The sequence below is a fragment of the Mus musculus genome, chromosome 1, assembly GCF_000001635.26.
Source record: "Mus musculus strain C57BL/6J chromosome 1, GRCm38.p6 C57BL/6J".
In the NCBI taxonomy this organism is placed as follows: Eukaryota; Metazoa; Chordata; class Mammalia; order Rodentia; family Muridae; genus Mus; species Mus musculus.
In genome coordinates this window covers 156,378,788-156,401,806 of record NC_000067.6, presented here as the reverse complement: position 1 = coordinate 156,401,806, position 23,019 = coordinate 156,378,788, and the positions used below count along the sequence as shown (strand labels likewise).

General features: G+C 41.7%; 1 protein-coding gene across 3 annotated transcripts in view; it reads left to right on the top strand.

Annotated features, from left to right (window-relative positions):
* Window positions 1-23,019, top strand: part of Axdnd1 (axonemal dynein light chain domain containing 1) — a 90,762-nt gene that overhangs the window by 19,370 nt on the left and 48,373 nt on the right. For all 3 annotated transcript variants that reach the window (XM_030243577.1, NM_001346967.1, XM_030243584.1), the window contains 9 exons: window positions 1,540-1,625; window positions 3,259-3,315; window positions 4,265-4,367; window positions 6,254-6,375; window positions 9,018-9,158; window positions 9,790-9,894; window positions 13,696-13,816; window positions 19,330-19,431; window positions 20,864-21,027. In XM_030243577.1, coding sequence (XP_030099437.1) covers window positions 1,540-1,625; window positions 3,259-3,315; window positions 4,265-4,367; window positions 6,254-6,375; window positions 9,018-9,158; window positions 9,790-9,894; window positions 13,696-13,816; window positions 19,330-19,431; window positions 20,864-21,027 — 1,001 coding nt within the window. The remainder of the gene's footprint in view (window positions 1-1,539; window positions 1,626-3,258; window positions 3,316-4,264; window positions 4,368-6,253; window positions 6,376-9,017; window positions 9,159-9,789; window positions 9,895-13,695; window positions 13,817-19,329; window positions 19,432-20,863; window positions 21,028-23,019) is intronic.

Sequence of the window (23,019 nt, the reverse complement as noted above, 5' to 3'; positions counted from 1 at the left end):
CCTCTCCTCTCCCCTCCCTCTCCCTCTCCCTCTCCCTCTCCCTCTCCCTCTCCCTCTCCCTCTCCCTCTCCCTCTCCCTCTCCCTCTCCCTCTCCCTCTCCCTCTCCCTCTCCCTCTCCCTCTCTTTCTTTCTCTGTCTTTTCGGACAGGGTCTCTCTGTGTATCCCTGGATGTCTTAGAACTTACTTTGTAGACCAATCTGGTCTTCATAGAGAACTGCCCGTGTCTGTTCCCAAGTGCTAGGATTAAAAGCATGTGCATCTGCTGCCCAGCATATAGTATGGTTCACGACAGTAGCAGAATTACAGTTATGAAGTAGCAACGAGAATAATTTCATGGTTAGGGGTCACCGCAACATGAGGAACTGTATTAAAGGGTCACAGCATTAGGAAGGTGGAGAACCACTGATCTAGATTTTGGTATCTTTGAAGGATCTTAAAATCAGTCCTTCTTAAATACCAAGTAATACTTATACCAGAAGAAAATCTGTCTTCACATCCATGCTTGTTTTTACAGTGTATTTCCAGCCTAAAGCAGTTTTTGGCTTATGCTACGACTCACATTACTAATATTATTGTTTATCTTATCAATCCCTCTCAACTTAAGATGAGGTGTGGCAGTGCATGCCTTCAATTCCAGCACTTGGGAGGCAGAGGCAGGAGGATCTCAGTGAGTTTGAGGCCAGCCTGGTCTACAGAGTGATGCTTAGGACAGTTGGGACTACATAGAGAGACCTTGTTTAAAAACAAAACAAAAGTCTCTCAACTTACATTTGGGCATGGTGGTGCAAATCTGCAAACCCAGCTCTTAGAAGCAGAAGCAGGATTAGATAGGAGTTCCAGCTAGGCAGGGCTATTGTAGTGAGTGAGACCAGATTTCAAGAAAGCTTACCAATGCCACTGTAAGACCCCCTTTCGGGGACCCCACTCTAGTCTTGGGAGTGAGAGAGCACCCAAAGAAACAGGAGAATCCATCTTTCTGTAATCACATGAGGCAGTTTAATGACAGAGCTCCGGACCAACATGTATCCCACACAGGAGATAACAGATGTCGGCCCCGAGGCTCAAAAGTTAGGGGGTTTTATGGAAGAAAAAGGGATAGGGGTGCGAGGAATTTCAACAAAGGTATGGGATTGGCTCATTCAAACATTAACAGAAAGATTACATGTCAGCAAAAGGGCATCAGGACTTTGTTCCTGTGGGCTGGGGGCTTATCTTTGTTCACATAGCAACCAGTTGATGTATGACTTTACCCGGCGTCAAGGGGCAATAGACAGAGGGGAGGTTCCAGCCAGATGGTATTGACTCAGACAAGATAGCCCTGCTTGTGTCCTTGCATTCCTTTTCATCTTTATGGTCAAGCTGTTCTTAGGAATGTCTTAACAACAGCCCTGCCCTGGCATGTCTGGGCCTGTACAAAATCTCATTTTCCTTCACCACTGCAATTGCTCAATAGTAGTATCCTTTGGGGATAGGGACTAAAATTTGTGTAACTTAAGTGTTTTTCATGTATTAATAAATTCATCCTTTTCTTTATAAGGAGAAGACATTAGCAGACACTTTGGTTCCTGAGGAATTTCATATTGTGTCAAATACAGGAGTTTCAGGTTTGGAGTGTTATGACGAGTGAGTACCAGGATGGTCTGTTGAGTATCTTACATGAGCTGTGTTCTCCTTTCACACTTAAAAGAACCTAATGTGGTAAGGGGATATGTGGGCAAACTGCCTTAGCACAGTTTAGGGAAGATTACCACAAAACAAAGGCAAAAAAAACAAAAAAAAAAAAAGCCCTTCTTGGGTGCTCTCTCTCTCTCTCTCTCTCTTTCTCTCTGTCTCTTTCTCTTTCTTTCTCTCTCTCCTTTCTGTCTTTCTTATTTTTCCTTTCTTTTTCTATTGCCTTCTCTTCTTCTTCCTCCTTCTGTTTATTTTTAGAGCAGAGTGAATATAGATTTGTTAAGGTAAAGCAAGAATGAACTCTTGATAGTCACAGGTACTCCAAGGGAGGAACACAAGAATTTGGCGTTTTCCTGATTAAATAGTTCTATAGCTTTTCCTTCCCTTTAATTTTTAGTATTTTAAAAAGTGGAACTTTAGGGATAAAGAGATGACTCAACACTTAAGATCACCTGCTGCCCTTTCAGAAAACGCAGGTTTGAGTCTCAGCATCAGATGGCAATTTAGCACTTCCTGTACTCCAGTTCTAGGGAGTTTGATGGCCTTTTCTGTCTCAGAAGGCATCTGTAGGCATGTGGTATGCATACACACACCGAGGCATACACATGTACACATGAAAAAATAAATCTTTAAAGAAATGGAACTTTGGGTTGTGTGTGATGGTGCATACCTGTAATCCCAGCACTGGGAAGCTGAGGCAGGAGGATTACAAATTCACAGATGTCATTTTTCATTTCTTTTTCCATTGTTGGAACTGGAACTTGGACCTAGGTTTTTGTACATGCCTGCAAGGGCTCTTCTATCAAGCGACATTCCAAGCCCATCATGCCATCATTGAAAATGCCAAAAGGCACTTCTGTTGTTCTTAATTACATTTATGTTTTGTGTGTGTGTGTGTGTGTGTGTGTGTGTGTGTGTGTGTGTGTGTGAACATCAGAGAATGGGTTTTGAGAGTCAGGTCTCTCCTTTAACTATGTGGGTCTTTGGCATTAGCATGTTGGGCTTGGTTTGAGTACTTTTACCTGCTGAACATCTCAAAGGCTTTAAAAAAATCTTATGTGGTTCAGATAGATCTCAAACTCTCTGTAGAGGAGATGAGCTTAAACCAATCTTCCTGCCTCTGCCTCCCATGTGTTAGAATTGCAGACTTATATCTTTTTTTGTTTGTTTTAATGAATCAAGGAAATCTTTGTATTTTGACATATCAAGGAATGGAGTTAAATATCCTTTACTAAAAAATGATCTACATTTGATCAGTGTCATAATATTTCTGTACGGATATTTATGGATTATCTATGCACATAAAGGACCTTTGAACAATTGTGCCCAAGCTTCTAAGTTCCACTGAGACTTTAGCTTTGTTGAGCTATAATTTCTTTCATCTCCACTTCTTGAACACACGTTTCTTTTAGTGGAGAATGGCTCTTAGGAACCAAGATGCTGAGACAGGTCAGATAGTGTCCTTCCTCCTTTGTGCCCCACCCCCCACCCCCAGGCCTAGTTTTCCACAACCCTCTTATACGCTTCAGCCCTAGAATATTTTTTGTTTTTGTTTTTAATATTTTTCTTATCTAATTTGTTGCAGCAAATACACCACCCTCCTCACAGACAGTGAGAACAGGTTGTTGCTCTTCCCATCCATGTAAGTACAGATGATTTTCTAAAGTGTTTCTTGGAAAGAGTAACTACATACACATGTTCCTTTTCTTGGTATTTTATTATACAAAAACATTCAAGTCATAGCCGAGACCCCAGCCAGTACCAGTTGCCTATAAGACCCTCATTTAATCAGCTGTGTTCCTGTGACCAATTGCATGTTCAAATAGGGTACACAGCGTGGCACGCGAGTGCTATGATGTGCTTTTATATTTTGTACATCATTAGGATCTTTCTGCATTGCTGTCTTTCTTTTGTCACTCTGAATGACCCAGGGTTAAAGCTTGGTATTTATGGTTCCCTCCTCTTCTTTGTGTTCTTGTGATCCCTTATATATGTTTATACAGTATCTTTGGTGGTGAGATTAGCAATAATAATGACAATAACAATAATAATGATGACTAGAATAATATAACTATTATTATAATATAATTATCATTATTATTAATATATCAATTCTATTACAACATATTAATGTTTAACTTATATATAATTAATTACTATATCAATAATATAAAATATAGAAAAATACTTATTTTTACTAGTTCTTTGAGACAGGATTTCTCTGTAGTCCCAGCTCTCCTGTAACTTACTCTATAGAGTAGACTGACCTCAAACTCAGAGATCCACCTGTCTCTGCCTCATAAATGCTGGGATTAAAGGTGTGGGCTATCACGGCCTGGCAGAATTATCTTTTGTAAGAAAAAAATTACACTATTTTCACTTTCATTGCTTTAAACTATGTTACTGGTATACCTCTAAATAAACATATCTGGGCCTAACCCTTTAAATTGTCCTTAGTATTCATATATATATATATATATATATATATATATATATATATATATATTTCCTAAAGTGTTTTATATTTTTATTGGGATCTGAAGATGGTCTGATGAGATGTTATTTAACCAGTCTGTCCCTTTGATCTTCAGGAAACCTAATAAAAGAGTAGAAGTGGTCCAGTTGAGCAACGTGATGGACACCATGCTGGAGAGGGCTGGAATAGAAAATGAGAATTATGTAGGGCCAACCAAGGTAACCTCATGCCCATCAGAGTAACTCCGTGGGTAAGGAGAGTGTGTGCCTGGGAGGCACAGTGTGGTCTGGAATCTGACTCTGTCCCCTGCTAGTGAGCAGCATGGGAAAATCATCTCATCTATTTGCACCTCAATTTCCCGACCCATTGGTTAGAAGGAATACTAGGACCTGCCACATGGGGTAGTGAGCGAGATTGAGTGGCACATTAAAGTACTTAGGAAGCACCTGATGTGGCAAACACTGCAGGTGTCTGGTGGTTGTATGTTGTTTGGCCATGTGTGCTGAGAGAGGTATCATTAGGTGACGTCGTTCCTGTGCAAACATGATAGCACATAAACCCAGACCCACAAGCCTAGGTAGGATAGATTGCTACAGCTCCACAGGCAGTTGTAGCTCAATGGTAAGGCTCTATATACAAATGGAGGACAATAAAAGTAGCAGGTGATGGTGGTTTTCAGTTCTACTCTAACCTTACAGAGCCATGGTTAGGACCTGGTTTGTCGTTGACTAAAGCATTGTTATTTAGCAGGTGACGACACTGCTTTGGTTTCTCAAGGCTCCAGTGGATTGGTCCGATTGCTTAGTTTTAACTGACATATAATACTTACACATATTTATGTAGTGGAATAACATTTCCTTATACAATGTGTAGAGATCAGACGGGGTAATTTGCATACCCTCCAATATTTACCATTTCCTTGTACTGGTACATTCTATAATCTTCTTTACTAGATGTTTTGTTTTGAAATGGGATCTGTGTGAGCCAGGCTTGCCTTGAACTCGCTATGTATCAGAAGGTGACTGAACTTTTGTGGATGTCCTTGAACGTCTGACCCTCCTATCTCCATCTTTCAAGGGTTACAGATGGACACCAACGTGCCTGGTTTCTGTGGTATTTGGGATTGAACCCAGTGTTTGCAGGCACTTTATCAGCTGAGTCTTGTCCCTAACTGCTCTCTTAGCTATTTTGAAATATGTAGCTGGTTGTGATGGCATAGGTCTATTGCCTTCTTAGCACTTGAGGGTTGAGGCAGCAGAGTTTCAAGTTCCAACCCAGCCTGGGCTATATAGCAAGTACTTCTCTGAAAACAAACAACAAAAGAGAAGAGGGCTGGTAAGTTAGCTCATTGGGTAAAGGCACTTGCCAGCAACTCTGTTAACCATGGATTTGATCATTATGTGATAGATAAGATGGTATCAGCTTATATTCAGATTTTATAATTCACCATCTGTTCCCCTAATGGGTTTTATCAGCTACCCCCGTTCAGCCTAGGATCCCAGGATCCCAGGGTGCTTCTCATTGTCATTGCTTTAGACAGGTCAGGCTCAAGCAGGTGTCAGCCTCTGCTTGCTTTTCTTCCCTGTGATGCTCTGCCATCCCCAGGCTAGCTTGTTTATAGACTCTGTCTCCCTTTGGGTGTCTCTGATGCAGACTCATGATTGGGATCAGGCTTTATTCTGGTAGGTACAATTCAGGAGCCATTAAATAATTTTTTTTTAAAATTTACTTTATTAATATATGTAAGTACACTGTAGCTGTCTTCAGACACTCCAGAAGAGGGAGTCAGATCTTGTTGCAGATGGTTGTGAGCCACCATGTGGTTGCTGGGATTTGAACTCTGGACCTTCGGAAGAGCAGTCGGGTGCTCTTACCCACTGAGCCATCTCACCAGCCCAGCCATTAAATAATTTTGTGCATCACATAAAAGCATCCAAAACTAGCTAGGTTTTAAAAGTCATTTCTGGATATGTAAATCTGTGAATGAAAGAGCAGTAAGTCACCAAGATTCTATAAGCCATGCTCACTTTCAGCGTATTTGCCTCTTAAAATGACTTGGCAGATAGCCTGTGCTAGCACCAACCCTGTGGCTTACCTCTGCTAGATGCACCAGCTGCTCAACGTGCTGAAGAGGGAGCAGAGCATCTACAACACAGTGTTTCATGAGCTGATCCGGCAGGTCAGCGTAGACTGTGCAGACAGAGGAGAGCTGCTGTCAAAAATCAGGTTAGAGCTGTTAATGGAATGTTCCAGGTTCCCCATGTCAAAAGCTGTATAATTAATTTTGTTTTTTGTTTTTTTTTAAATGTTACATTTTCCATAGTGCTTTGGTTTGTTTGTTTGTTTGTTTGTTTGTTTGTTTTTAATTGCATATGCCAGCAAGATTTTGCTGAAAGGACCCTGATATAGCTGTCTCCTGTGAGGCTATGCCAGTGCCTGGCAAATACAGAAGTGGATGCTCACAGTCAGTTATTGGATGGATCACAGGTTCCCCCAATGGAGGAGCTAGAGAAAGTACCCAAGGAGCTGAAGGGGTCTGCAACCCTATAGGTGGAACAACAATATGAACTAACCTGTACCCCCCAGAGCTCGTGTCTCTAGCTGCATATGTAGCAGAAGATGGCCTAGTCGGCCATCATTGGGAAGAGAGGCCCCTTGGTCTTGCAAACTTTATATGCCCCAGTATATAAAGGGGAACGCCAGGGCCAAGAAGTGGGAATAGTGGGTAGATAGGGAAGCAGAGAGTGGGGAGGATATAGGGAACTTTTGGGACAGCATTTGAAATGTAAATAAAGAAAATATCTAATAAAAAAAGAAAAAAGTTGTATATTTATTAGTACCTATTAATTATACAAGGTAATAGCATTCTTTTTTTTTAAAGATTTATTTATTTATTATATGTAAGTACACTGTAGCTGTCTTCAGACACTCTAGAAGAGGGCATCAGATCTTGTTAAAGATGGTTGTGAGCCACCATGTGGTTGCTGGGATTTGAACTCTGGACCTTCGGAAGAGCAGTTGGGTGCTCTTACCCACTGAGCCATCTCACCAGCCCCAGTAATAGCATTCTATACTATTGCCACATATGCATCTTTTAAAATGTGTTTGAGTTGTGCTTGTATATACTTTTGAGAAAGCTACAAACATATCTCTATGGAACCAACTTTTGATTAGTTTTAATTTCTATAGTGAGATGCTCATCTTGCCATAAGCTCTCTGCAAAAGTCCGAGCCTTTGTTCTCTCATCTGAGTGAAGAAAGTTGCCACTCGGAAGGTTTCCATGGACCCAGCCACTCATAAGCCAGTGGTCTCGCTGGGTGCCTACTCTGTGTCAAGTACTGAGATGTTTGATAGGACAGTGGGAAGGTCTAACTGATTAATTATTGAAACAGAGTCTCACATAGGGCAGGCTGGCCTCAAACTTGTTATATAGCCAAGGTTGGCCTGGGACTCCTGGGATCAATGTGGCGAAATTTCAGTGAGAACACAGAGCTGAGTGAGCACAGGCCCGGAGGGTAGAGTGCTTGCCACACAGGCCTGATGACCTGAAGTCCACGAAGGAAGGAGAACCAACTCCTGACAGTTGCCCTCTGACCTCCACAGGTACCATGCCGCCTTTGTAGTATGAGTACACACAGCCCTATCTCAGCATAGTAATGACTAGGTTAAATTTAAAAAGGAAAGCAGAAATAGTTGTTCATTATATGCAGTTATTAATGGTGAGGATGATAAATACCATTGTTACTATAATAATCCTTCTTATAACTTTGGTTCTGTCCAAAAAGCTGAAAGAATGCAGTGGTCAAACAGTACATCTGTATTCATTTTCTGTAGAACGGGGGACTGCTTTCTGAACAGCTCTTTCTTTTTCTTCCTTTCTCTTTTAAATACAGGATCTCACTACGCAATCCTGGCTGGCTGGGCAGTTGTTATGTAGACCAGGCTGGCCTCCAACTTGGTTTTAAATATGCACTGAATTGTTTTTTTGAGTCAGGATCTCACTATGTAGACCAGGTTGTCCTTGTCCTTACAAAGATCTGCCTTCTAGTGTGTGGGAGGTCCTGGGATTGAAGGCATGCACCACCATATTCAGCCTATCAGTTTCTTCTAAAAAAAACTATTATTGTTGTATATGTGTATCATGTGTGTATGAGGGCACAGGGAGGTCAGAGGTTAACTTTACAGAGTCAGTTCTCTCCTTCCACTCAACCAAGTCACAGGGTTGGTACAGTAAGAGCCCTTACCCGCTGATCCACATCCCCGGCCCAACAAGATTTTCCTCTAGAGTGAGTTATCAGTGTGAATTTCCTCTTCCTGCTGGCTGATGGGCCAGAAGGGCTAGATAGGGCTAGAAGGAGAGGGGTAAATAGAACACTCTGAGGAGCACCAGGCTGGAGTAACAGCAGGACAGCAGCCCTGTGGGATAGCAGCAGGACAGCAGCCCTGTGGGCAAACCCCCACACAAAGCTGAGACTGGTGAGTCACAAGTACAGCACCGAGAGCACTGCCGCTTTGAGTGAGTGAGCGCACCCTAACCATTCTTACATATTATTACGTGTCTTTTTACATTTAGTCAGTTTGAGGAAAATGTCATCTATGAGTTCAACTATATAAAAAATCTTACTCTACTCAGGCACTCTGGCTATTGATATAAAGAGAGATTTGCGATGTGGTTCCTCTCAAAAGGGTTTATAATTTAGAACTAAAACAATTATTTTGTTTCTTTACTCATATATAATCTATATTCATAATAGACACGTCTTGTCTTTGGTTCTAAGGTACTTGTTAATTTTCTGTGTGCGTGCTGCCAGAGAAGAGCCTGGGTTCCCGCCTATTACGTCCCCGCCCGTCCTTTGTCTCTCCCACAGAGAGAAGTATGTGCAAATGCTTGACCATATCGCCCAGCAGATGATTGAATTCTATAAAGACCTGGTGACTCAGCGGATGATGGACCAGCGCATCTTACAAGAACTGTATAACTTCAAGAACGTGATTGAAGAACTGACCAGGTGAAAACGTGGCGGCTTCTCAACAGGAAGCCGAAGCCAGAGCCTTGTCTTTACCTGTAGGAAATGCTAACCACAGAGAACAGTAGTGAAAGGCAGAGGCCCCTTTGCCTTCAGGGCTTAGCAAGAAAATCAGGAGATCTGGGTGCTGCTGGTGGAGAGACAGAGAATGGTTTATTCAATCTTAACTGAAAGTCCACTGCCTGTATTAGTTAGAGAAAAACCCGATCCACATTATACATACATATCTTATATTTCCAGAACGCTTCCATGGTTGTAAATACTAGCGCTTAAATTTCAAAGAAACTAAATATAGCAATTAAGGTTACTGGGCTAACCTTGTGTAAGATGACCAGTGGCAAGAGTGAAGAGCCCAGGCTAGGCAGGCCAGAGCAGGGTACAGCATCTGCCCCTGCTGTGTTCTAAAAGGTGTGCCTGCCACCTAATGGGATTCCACCCAGGATGTGTGCTGGAGGTCTTTTGATTTGGTTTAGACACACAGTAACTGAAATTATGTGTAAATCTGATTGTAGGGGAGAAAAGTTTTGGAAGTTTCCAACTTTGAGTTTGATTTTTTTGTTGTTGTTGTTCTTTTTTTTCTCTCTCTCTTTCTTTTTTATTTTTTTATTTTCAGGGAACTTTGTCTGGTTCAGGCCCATGACAGGAAATTAACAAAGGAAGCAGAGAAAGTCCAGAAGAACCTGGCAGAAGCTCTTTTGGAAGCGGAAAAGAATGCCAAGTGAGTTGGTAACATTTATACAGCTTGATAACGGAATGAGGAGACACTTGATTGTCCACTTTCCCCAGCCTCAGGTGGCTGGCATGTAAAGTTCATGTCACTGTGTCACCTGCTTCTTAGGGCTGTGCGGAAGCTTGACAGTGCAGTGGAGCCCTGCAGCTCCAGGTCAGTGCCAGCCGATGAAGCCTCCGGGGCAGGCAGTGTTTGTATCCCGCCCTCGACTGTTCTGGCACTCTAACCGCTCAGGTCAGAAAGGCAGACAGTTGTGACAGGAACCATATCTGTTCTGCCCCTGAAACAGTGACAGCATTAATTTGGCAAAAGCAGTATTATGAAAGTATTGCTTGCATTTTAAGAGACAGGGACTTTTGCTAGATCTCACAGCCAGAGTCAGTAACACACTTGAGGTCACTTAAGGCTGATATCGCACTGTCTACTCAGCCTGCTAGTTTAACCTGCCTTTAAGAGAGCAAACAGCAATCAACCTCACTTGCCTTGGATTTCCTGTGTAGTGAACATTTACAACCTAAACCAATGTACAGCTGTAATTTTAAATTCTGTGCTCTTCCATGCCCGTGATCCAGAACAGTGCATATGTGTTATGATATCATTTGCTGAGAATAGCAAATACAGAGATTGAGAGCAATCTTCTAAGATGAATATCCATTATAGATATTGGCTGATGGACAACGATGTTTATAGTACTGTTTGTTGTCTAGGTCAATTGATGTTAGTTGGAGCCAGTGACTTAATCCCTTATAAAACTCTGTTAAAGATTTCTGTAGAGTCCTGTTCCTTCTCCATGGGATGCTGTCTGTGCTGTCCAGTATCAGTATAAAGCAAACCTTTTTTGTTAGGGACAGATGGACAGACAGACAGATGCACGCACGCGCGCGCGCCCACACACACACACACACACACACACACACACACACACAGAGAGAGAGAAACGTACATAGACATAGGGACAGATTCACAAAACAGCCATCAGGCAGATCTAGATCCAGACTTATACTGCAGACAGACAGAATGGAAGACACAGCTTGCATGAAGTAGAGAATTTAAGTCTGGATGCGCTCTTGGTAAACTGACTCCAAAGGGAAGGGTTTTGACTTCTTTTCTAAATATGACACCAATGCAATATTGGTGACTCAGAGTTAATTACAAATGCATCTAATAAACACAATTAAAACTAATAAATTCACTAAATCTAAAGATAACAGTATGAAATGCTTTTCTCATTCCTTTTTGCAAAATCTTTCAATTCTTTAAATTAAAAAAACTTTGCATGCAGTGCAAGTGTATGGTTCTGTGATACCTGTGTGTGTGTGTGTGTGTGGTGCATGTGTGTGTGTCTGTGATACCTGTGTGCATGTGTGTGTGTGTGGTGCATGTGTGTGTGTCTGTGATACCTGTGTGCATGTGTGTGTGTGTATGTCTGTGATACCTGTGTGTGTGTGTGTGGTGCATGTGTGTGTGTCTGTGATACCTGTGTGCATGTGTGTGTGTGTGTGTGTGTGGTGCATGTGTGTGTGTCTATGATACCTGTGTGCATGTGTGTGTGTATGTGTATGTCTGTGATTACTTGTGTATACATGTATGGAAGCCAGAGTTCAGTGCAGCTTCTTCCTTTATTGCTCTCCAACTTTGAAACCATTTTATTTTGTTTTATATTATCTTATTTATCTGTGTTGGTGTTATGTCTGCAGGTATGTCTGTAGACCATGTGTGTGCAGGGCCAGTGGAGCCTAGAAGAGGGTATCAGATACCCTAGAACTGGAGTTACAGATGGTGGTGAACCACTATTTGGGTGGGGGAACTAAACTCAGGGGGGAGAAGGAGTGGGGAGAGGGGGAGGGGAGGGAAGAGGGGAGGGGAGGGGGAGGGGAAGGAGGAGAGGGAGAGGGGAAGAGGGAGAGAGGGAGGAGAGGGAGGAGAGGGAGGAGAGGGAGGAGAGGGAGAGAGGGAGAGAGGGAGAGAGAGAGAGAGAGAGAGAGAGAGAGAGAGAGAGCACATTAGCCTAGCTTAAGCATGTGAGACCTCAGAGCCCCACCCCCAGTTACACACTTCCTCCAACAAGGCCACACCCACTATAACAAGGCCACACCTCTTAACAGTGCCATGATTATGTCCAAGCATTCAAACTTATGAGACTATAGGGGCCATTCAAAGCACCACAGTGACTTCTGTGGTTATTCTTTCATCACATGTATTGATTGGTGTGTGTGTGTGTGTGTGTGTGTCTGGGGGTTGAACTTGGATTGTTAGGTTTGGCAGCAGGCTTACCTTCTGAGCCATCCTGCCAGCCCAACAGCTTCTTTTGGCTAAACTCAGAGCGCTCCTAATCCTGAGAGAGGCAATGGTGTAAATCAGAAGAGAAAGAAAGGTATATTCTACCAGACACAAAAACAACAAGAAAGAGGGAGCGATGAAGCCCAGTAGCCAAAAGCAATGTGGGAAGGAAAGGGTTAATTTGGCCCAGAGATCCTAATTATAACCTAGTGAAGGAAACCAAAGCAGGAGCTCAAATGTAGCAGGACCCTGGAGGCAAGAACTGATGCAGAAGCCATGAGGGTTTGCTGCTTACTGGTGTACTCTTCTTGGTTTGTTCAGCCTGCTTTCTTATAGAACCCAGACCATCAGCCCAGGGATGGCCCTACCCATAATGCACTGGGCCATCCTATATCAATCCCTAATTAGGAAAATGCCCCTATAGGCCTGCCTACAGCCTTATCATATGGAGCATTTTCTCAATTGAAGTTTCCCCTTCTCAGATGACTCTAGCTTGTGTCAAGCTGACATAAAAACTAGCCAGGACAAGGTATTTAATTACACATAAACTTCTGAGTAGCTGGGAGGGATTAAAAAAAAAACCCTTGAGCTAATTATATGATTAAAAATTTTAGTACCTTACAGTTTATTAGGCTTCAGGTCTTTAATAAAGAATCTTAACCAATGAGTAAAGAAAATCAACAGCCAGGCAGTGGTGGTGCACACCTTTAATCCCTGCACTTGGGAGGCAGAGGCAGGCAGGTTTCTGAGATTTAGGCCAGCCTGGTCTACAGAGTGAGTTCCAGGACAGCCAGGGCTATACAGAGAAACTCTGTCTCAAAAAAAGAAAAAAAAAAAAAAAAAAAAGAAAAGAAAAGAAAAAGAAAAAGAAAAAGATTAACAATACAACTACTGAATTTTTATTATTTGCATTCTAAATTTTTAAAAATTTCAAAAACTGTGTGTGATTAGTGTGAGTGTGTGCACACTCATGCATACACAAACACACGTATGGAAGTGAGAAGACTACTTACAGGGTTAGTTTTTGCCCTCCACCCTGGTGGAGCCAGGGTCTCTCTTGTTTCTGCCACTATGCTAATTACTCCATGGTATCTGTTGAGCAGACTTCCAAGTAGTTCTGCCTCCTGTCTCACTTTTGGAGTGTTGAGAGTAGATGCACGATACTACATCTGGCCTTTTAACGTCGTTCCTGGGGCCCTGAACTCTGGTAGGCCACCAGGCTTGCAAGGCAAGTGTGTTTACCCATCCAGCCATCTCTTGGAGATTATTCTGAAGTTTTCATTGGATACAATGGTGTTTAGAAGGTTACATTGGGCTTATTGTTTTTATCACGACAATCATATTTGTAAATAAAATGTGAACTTTTAAAATTTTACTCTAAAAAATATTACCAATATATACAGCAAATATGCCGTGGTTACCTTAGGAAGGGGCTTGAAGGAAAAGAATGCTGATTTTCACAACAGTATTTTAAGGTGTCTGAATAGATACTTCTTACTTTTCTTTCAGAATAGTAGAAGACTACCACGACTTATACACAATGCAGAGAGGAAGGATGGAGAGTGATATTAAACTCTTAATGACTGAAAGAGACATTTGGAGCTCAGCCACATATGAACTAGCCCTGAAGGTTTGTTCATCTGGCCTTGTAACTCAGACTTATATTGGCTGACATTTCATTCGACAGTTCTGTTTTGTGTTGTTGGAAACAGGGTTTCTCGGTGTATTCCTGGCTGTCCCAGAACTCATCCATGGCTCAGTCTGGCCTCAAACTCAGAGAGACCTGCCTGCCTCTGCTTCTGCCTCCAGAGTGTTGGGGATAAAGGTGTGCATCACCACTGCCCAGCCTATTTGATAGTTTTTCAAAAAAAAAATACAGAAGGTACAAAAGGTGGAGCATATTTATTGATGAATATCATAGGTTTTGTGGGCACTGAAGATGGAAAGTTTCTTCCCTCTGTAGCTATTGTACAATTTGGGCTGTTTTTTTTTTTTTTTCTCTTTAACCAGAACTTATAAACTATAACTATAAATTGTTTTTATTTGTTTTGGGCATATATTAAAACTTATAAATATAATACATGCCAATTTATAGATAAAATGTATACTAATCCCTTAGAAAAGGTAGTATTGCTAACAAATACTAATTCTAATGTCTTACTTTTTCATCTCATGTAATCATATGAGAGTCCTTGAGAGTCATGTCACACTGGTTCTAGTACCTTGGCCAGCAAATTGAATGAGGGAAACCCATGAACATGGCAACAATGCTTTGTGGTGGTAGCCAATCCCACAATATTCTACATTTCAAAACGGGCATGTGTTGGCTCTCTGTTCTGACACTAAGGACCGGCAGGTATTAACACTGAATTATGACCCACAGGAAATTCAACAAACATACAAACACAAGAAACTGGATCCAACTAGATTGGTTCAAAATTCCACTGGTGGCAGGTCCCTGGGCTCTCTGTGCAGACAGCCTGCATGATGGATCTGAACTAAAGTTGTCTTTAGTACTGCACCATGTGGTTTGTCAGCTGCTTGGGTGAAAATGCAGAAGAGAGTCTTATCAAAATGTACAGCTGTCGTAAGGGCAGTGGACTCAAGACTTGGGGTTAAGTTCAAGAAAAGATGAAAACTTTAAATGTAAAAACCATGACATTATAAATGTATTAGAGTCAGCCACGAGTGTAAATGAATATTTTTATAATACTGAGGTGAGGAAGTTCTTTTGTAAACATGACATGAAAGGAAACCTTGACATTGAAATGCTGTATTAGACAACAGTTACCAGAAACAAAAATATATAACAGACTACAAGAAAATGTTGATATATATATATATATGTGTATATACACATATATTATATGGCATGTATATATTTTGATCTTGAAATACTTATATTTGATTTAAAAATTTAGTGACTTGCTGGTTATTAGGTTTTAGGCCTTTAATAATGTATACATCTATATGAAGTTAATAAAACTGAAGTAGTCTAATGGACACACTTTCTTTAAAATGAAAAAATAAAGCAATATGATCAGATCCTTCAGAGTAAAAAATTCAAGTGGCTAATAAATAAATAAATAAAACATTTCCAGCATCACTAATAACAAGCTGTAAAATGGAGAGAAATTAGATCATACGGCTTATCATATCCACAGCCACTAAACAGATGATAAGAGTGGGTGCTTTCACACACTTCTGACGGCAGTACACAGCGCACAACCATTTTGGAGATTTATTGGACAACAATATGCATAAACCTGTTAAGACGGTTTCACTCAGGACTTGATTTCCAGCTTAGTGATGCTGTGAGACAGAATCAAAACTGTGCTTCAAAGCTTGATTTTGTTCTAGTCTCACAATATACAATACAATATACATACAGAATGATGCTCTCGTGATACAGCACTCAGATGCACTGTTTACTTAGTTGTATACAATGCTCAATACAGTGTATCATGATAGTACTTTTTCCTTAGTCTGGGCAGCTGCAGTGAGCAAGTGGCCACAGTTCCTAATGAGCCACAAGATGCTGAGAGAAGGCAGCCCACACTCTGCAGTGCACTAAGTTGCTAGGCTACAATGTATTTGGTAGATTAAGGGCATCTATGTATTTTCAATTTATGATGAGTTTATTTGGATGTAACCCCATTTTATGGTGAGGAGAATTGGTATTTTAAATCTGTGGCCCTTTAACCAAGAAATTCCGTTGACAAGAGTACATTCCTGAGAAATACTAGTGCAAGTGAGTAAGGATATGGATATTAATTCCGATATTGCTCATTGTTACAACAATATTGAAATAATCTAAATAAGCCACCAACAAGGGTGTTAAATTGTAGTTATCCAAACAGAAGAATAATAAGTAAAGATAAATGATATGGTATATGCTTTCAATCCCAGTGCTTGGGAGGTAGAGAATCAGAAGTTCAAAATCGAGTTCAAGTCCAAGGCCAGCTTGGGCTTCCTGAGACAGGTGGTCCAGCAGGGAAAGGGATCTGCCAGTGAGCCGAATGACTTGAGTTTGATACCCAGGTCCCACATAGTGGGAGGAGAGAACCAACCCTGATTCTTCTATGATGGCATAAGTACATGCAGATCAATAAGTAAAAATTAAATAAAACAACAATAAAATTGTTATGGACATGGAAAGATGGTTACAAGTGAAAAAGCATGTTTTAGAATAATATGTTGCAAATATACACATATATACCATTACAAGTATAAAATATATTTTCAATTAAGACTATCTTATGTACTTAAAAATTATGTACATGTAGTCAATATATCTATTGATAAAATGCCAGGCTAATCACACTGATTTTTTTTCTTTTGTGAGCTGGAATTTAGTATTGATGAGAATTTTGAAATTTTACTTTAAACATATATTGTTTGAGTTGATTTTTAACAGTTATGTATTGGTTTGTTTTTTTTTTTTAAACTAAGGAAGGTAATTTTTCATTTTATAGTAAACTTTGAGCACCTGTTATGTATCAGGACACGTCCTGGGTGGTGAAACAAAAATAAGACAAATTTACTATTGTTTTTAAAAAAAGATTTTATTTTATTATATGTAAGTACACTGTAGCTGTCTTCAAATCCCATTACAGATGGTTGAGAGCCACCATGTGGTTGCTGGGATTTGAACTCAGGACCACTGGAAGAGCAGCCAGTGCTCTTAACCGCTGAGCCATCTCACCAGCACCAGCTACTTTTGTTCATTTGTTTTTATATTATTTACTATTTGTGTATGTGTATACGTGAGCATGTGAAACAGCACATGTTGATATATATATGGGAGTCAGAAGATAACTTTTGGGAGTTCCTCTCTCCTGTGGGTTCCTGGGATGGAAGTCAGGCTGTCAGGCTGGCGCAGAGCTCATTTACCTGTTGAATCATCTCATTGGCTCCCAAAGTTACTGCTCTTAAAAGCTTAAAAGAGTCAAGTGTCTTATCAGTCAAGAATACCAGGCTTTATTGGGCATGGCAGTGCACACCTTTAACCCCAGCACTTGGGAGGCAGAGGCAGGCAGATCCCAGGGAGTTCGAGGCCAGCCTGGTCTACAGAGTAAGTTCCAGGACAGCCAGGGCTACACATTGAGACCCTGTCTCAAAAAAAAAAAAAAAAAAAAACCAAACAGAAAACCTAGGCTTTGCAAAGTTTGCACGTGTGTGAGGGGTGTACATGTGGGTAAAGCCCGAACAACTAGAAAGGTGGATAAAGGAGGTTAAAAGTCGGTGTTGAGGAGGATGGGCTAGGTAAAAGGACACATGGGACACAAGGAGGAAGAACCAGGTAGGGCAGCCTTTAATCCCAGCACTCAGAAGGCAGAGGAAAGTGGATCTCTAAGCCCAAGGCTAGCCTGATCTACAGAATGAGTTTCAGGACAGCCAGGGCTACACAGTGAGACTCTGCCTTGAAAAACAAAACCCAACAAGAACAAATAACAGCAGCAGCAACAGCAGAGAGAGAGAGAGAGAGAGAGAGAGGGAGAGAGAGAGAGAGAGAGAGAGAGAGAGAGAGAGAGAGAGAGAGAGAGAGAAAGAGACTGGATGGGGAGGAGTTGGGTCAGAGGTTACAGGAGTAAGGGGTAACTAGGGGGAAGGAAAAAAATATCCCAAAGCCTTGGTTCCAACATTAAATTTTCCAGGGCTTTTTTTCCTCTTCAAAGTACATTTGGTGGGGTTTTTTTTTTTTTTTCCTTTACTTGTTCATGTTCATTACAGACCTGTATAGGCTTAGGCGTGATTAATAAAAATTACATGAGAGTCGATATTAAGCTGTCTTGAAATATTCTCCATCAAAGCAATTAGTCAACAACTTTTAAATTTAGCCTCAAGCAAATTCTTAGGACAAAAGCAAAAAGAAGCCATGGACTTTGCCAAAACATGATAAGAATATTCTCTAGTTTGGTTTTAATATTGTTTCCCTCTAAAACATCTTGAGCAATATCTCTACAGTGCACATTGCTCTCAGCACTTTGTCTTCTAGCCTCCTGCTGCAATGGCCCATTAAGCTCTGTTTAGGACATTCAACCTCTGTTCTAGTCCAAAGTCCTAAACACTCCTCAAAACAACACAGCAACAACACAACCCACGTAGGCATGACAGTCACAGCAACGACCCACCTTCTGGCACCAACTTCTGTCTTGGTTGCTTTTCTATGGCTATGATAAGACACCATTGAATTGGGCTTATCATTTTAGAGGGTTAGAGTCCGTGATGGTGGAGCAAAGGCATGGTGATAGGAACAGCTGAGCGCCTCCCATCCTGATCCAAAAGCAGGACACAGGGAATTGTGCCCATCTTTGGAGACCTCAAAGCCTTCCCCTAGCGATACACCTCCTCCAACAAGGCCACACCTTCTAATCCTTCCCAGATAGTTCCAACAACTGGAGACCAAGTGTTCAAACATATGAGCCTGTGGGGGCTGTTGCCACTCAAATCAGCACATCTGTCACACAGAGGACCGTGTGGGGTCATCTGCAGTAGAGACACTTTGACGTCTTTCTTTTATTTCTTCCCTTCCATTACTGCTCTAGCAAAGACTTTACCTGCTATATTGAGAAAGGGTGGTGTGCACATGTTTGTATGAGTTTGTGTGTGTGTTTGTAAAGGGGGGGGGGTGCTAATAGTAGCACAGTGGCATTGTGCAAGGGTTGGGGGCGGTTGTCTTGGGTTTTCCTGTACCCAGCTCTCTCCTTACTGCAGGAGCACTGTGGATATAGATATGTACTCTTACGCAGACTTTCTCTGGGTTCTGGGTATTTGAAGCCAGGCCCTCACATTTATCTACTGGACTATATTTTTATTTTTCTTGACAACTTTCAGATATTCTATCATTACCTTTGTGAAATACTGACGCTTTCCTCTCTGTTAAGATTAGTCTGAATTTTCTTTATCTGGATAACAGCTTGTGGTCTTCCATCTTGCCCATGTGTCTTGAACTGTGATGTACTTCCAGTTCAATAGTTTTAGAAATGCATAAATTGATGATGCAAATTACTTAATTATTTAACTAAGACATTTTGATTGAAATAATACTAATAAAAATTAATATGTAAAAATGTTACAAATAAATTTTAGTGTTTAAAACATGTTTTAGGTTTCTGATTATAGCATATTTTTTTTTAATAGGTAATTGAAAGAAATAGAGTCATACTGGCTAAAAAACTCTACCTTAGTGAGAAAGGCTGGAATAAATATGCTAAGCATTTCATTATAATGCTGTCAACTAAGGTAAATCCCAGCTTACTCAAGTCATGGGTAAAATGGTGTATGTGTTATGTGTTGAAGCCATAGGCTTGGCTTTGCCAAATCTATAGATTCTTAAGTACAGTTCTATATTTAATGCTTTATTGTGGGTAGAGTGAGAAATATAAGGGAAGGGAAAAGGGATCTTAATTACTTTGCCTTCCACTGTAATAAAAAACACACCCAAGTCTAACAATACTCCAGAGTTATTAATTTATTAGTGCTTAAGCTTAAATAGAAGTAAGAGGTGGTGGTTGGGTTGTGATCAAGCCTGTAACCACAGAACTCAGGAGGCAGAAGCAGGAGGATCACAAGTTTGAGGTTAGCCTGGGTTACAGAGAAAGAGAAGAGAAAGATAATGAGGAGGGAGAGGGAGAAGAAGAGGAAGAGAAGGAAGAAGAGGAAGAGGAGGGAAAAGGAGACATTATTGATAAATTCTTAAATAATTTTATGAGAAAGTCTATTGATCTCCAATGGAGAAAATGAACTGGCGTTTAGTGCGTTTCTCACCAGGTCAAACTGCTCACACCCTGTGTCATTAGACCCCTCCCTTCTGAACATAGCAAACAAAGATTCATTAAGGAGATTTGAGAACGAGCTCTGGAGAGTACGAGGGGCTCTGAGGGAGGAACACCGTCCAGTAATTTGGCTACTTTTGTTTTTTGTTTTTTTTTTTGTTTGTTTGTTTGTTTTTTGAGACAGGGTTTCTCTGTATCGCCCTGGCTGTCCTGGAACTCACTCTGTAGACCAGGCTGGCCTCTCGAACTCAGAAATCCACCTGCCTCTGCCTCCCAAGTGCTGGGATTAAAGGCCTGCATCACCCCTGCCCGGCTCATTTGACTATTTTTGTTTAGTATTTATTTTTAAATTTATTTATGTGTGTGTGCCTGTATGAGTTGTGTAGCATGTGTGTGCAGGTGCCCTTAGGCCACTAGAGGGCATCAGATGCCCTGGAACTGTAGTTACGGGCACTTGTGAATCACCCCAGATGGGTGCTGGGAACAGAACTCCAGCTCAACCCTCTGCAGATTAGAAGGAATTTTAACCACTGAGTCACTTCTCCAGCTCCTGTGACCTAACTGTTAAAATACTACTCTATCTAGTAGGGTCTCTATTTTATGGATAATAAATATAAACTTTAGATTAAATAATGTCACTGTCTAGAATTCACATTTGGTTCTGCCTGGCTTCCCAGTCCCTGCCTTTGCCCATGCAAAAATCCTGTGGGCAAAGGGAAAATCCTCGTTCCTAATCCATGTAGCACAGAAAGCCACTACCATAGTGGTGTTTAGAAAGAAAAATGTCTTCTCAACTTTTGACCCATTTCCTGTGAATTCTTTAAGTAATTCCCTATTAATACATGGCAATCAATGTTTGTTACATGAATAAGTGAATACCTTGATTCTGTGCATTTTAGGACACTGGAGACCTTGGGATGGTGGAGAAGTTGACAGAAAAATGGAAAAAGCTAGTGAACAAGTTTAAGCAGGATGTGGAACGCACGGAGGAATCCACAAAAGAAAAATCAGAAATTGTGAAGGCTGGGATCATCAAGTGGCAGGAATTCTTCAATAACAACCTGTGGGTCTGCAAGAATCTTGCTTTTATGATTTTTATTACATTACGTTTGGTAACTCAGCCAACCCCATCATTAATTACTAACACTGAGTTTGGGAGAGGTAAGAATACTCATTGCTGGTCCAGAGCACTGTTTGGAAAGGACCTGTGTTCAAGGTCTGTATGAAAAACAGTGTTAAACGTCTGTGAGGTCCTCCTGATCTCCTGCCAGGCTGTGGCTGCTGCTTTCATTTAACTCCACTCTTCCTCCTCCTTTCCCTCCCTCCCTCCCTCCCTCCCTCTCTCCCTCCCTCCCTCCCTCCCTCCCTCCCTCCCTCCCTCCCTCCCTCCCTCCCTCTCTCCCTCCCTCCCTCCCTCCTATGGGTCTCCCTGCCTGCCCCTCATGGGCCATTGGCCTATACAGTCCAGAGGGCAGTGGGAGCGAGGGATGGGGATGGGTGGTTGGAAGCCCTATGCTTAGGTGCTGTGAATAAACCACACTGGGACCTCTATCAGGAGGCAGATCAACTTCACTTAGGGTGACTCAAGGCTTATAAGGTTTTGGGGGACTGAGGGCAGGAACATTCAGTATGGGAAAAGTCGATGGCTGGGGGCTTAGGGGACCTGGAATGCCTCATTAGCCTGGGGAAGCATTTCAGGAATCTCAGGTGCCAGCTGACCAGGTTTTGTCAGGGGAAAGGAAATTGGTCCTATAAATTAATTGAGGCTACATGGCATTCCTTAGGTAGAGGCAAGAGAGCAAGGAGCTTAGAGTACCCCAGACAAGGTCAGAGAAGGAGAAAACCTGATAAAGAAGGGAGTCTCCCACATTGTGCTGGGCCCAGAGGCTATTGGTCAGGGTGGATTTCAACCTTAAATAACATTTCCCCACACTTTTTCCTTCCTTTCTTCCTTCCTTCCTCCTTCCTCCTTCTCTTTTCCTTCTCCCTCCTTTGCTGCTTCTGCTTCTGCTCCTCCTCCTCCTCTTCCCCTTCCTCTCCTCTTCCTCCTCCTCCTCTTTTCCTTTTCCCTCCTTTGCTGCTTCTGCTTCTGCTCCTCCTCCTCTTCCTCTTCCCCTTCCCCTTCCTCTCCTCTTCCTCCTCCTCCTCCTCCTCCTCCTCCTCCTCCTCCTCCTCTTCTTCTTCTTCTTCTTCTTCCTCCTCCTCCTCCTCCTCCCCCTTCTCCTTCTCTTCCTCCTCTATCTCCATCTCCTCCTATTCCTGTCTCCTTCTCCTTCTCTTCCTTCTTCCTCTGCCTCCTCCTCCTTTCTTCTTCCTCCTTCTTCCTCTTCCTCCTTCCTGCCCTCTCTCATTCTAGAGCTGCTGGACAATCTCCATACCCAGCTCCAAAACCTTTTCCCTATCTATACCTTCCTCCAGTCAGCAGCTGTTGGGATTTTCAGGTTGCTTGCCCCCTTTTCTTTCAAGCTGTAATAAAATGATCTTCAAGCTTCAAAAAGAACATTGTTTTGTTGTTTAAAAAGATTAAACAAATAGCCAGGCAGTGGTGGTACATGCCTTTAATTCCAGAGGCAGAGGCACACGGATCTCTGAGTGTGAGGCCAGCCTAGTCTACAGAGGAAGTTCCAAGGCAGCCAGGTTTACACAAAGAAACCCTGTGTTAAAAACAAAACAAAACTAACAAACAATCAAAATATTAAATAATAAATAAAAAAATAAAATAAAAATAGAAAAACCAAACCAAAACAGAAGAAAGTCAAATCAACCCCCTCCAGCTTTCTCCTTGTACGTGCCAGAGAATGGAAGGGGAGCCCCCCCCCCACCCCCCAGCTGAGATTCCTCGTGAGCTGCTGTCTTAATCATCCAGAGGCTTCCTGCCCGCTCCTGTAATGTCCGGCAGTTGTACTCAGCAGGAATTCTTTTTTTTTTTTTTTTTTTTAAAGATTTATTTATTTATTATTATATGTAAGTACACTGTAGCTGTCTTCAGACACACCAGAAGAGGGAGTCAGAGCTTGTTATGGATGGTTGTGAGCCACCATGTGGTTGCTGGGAT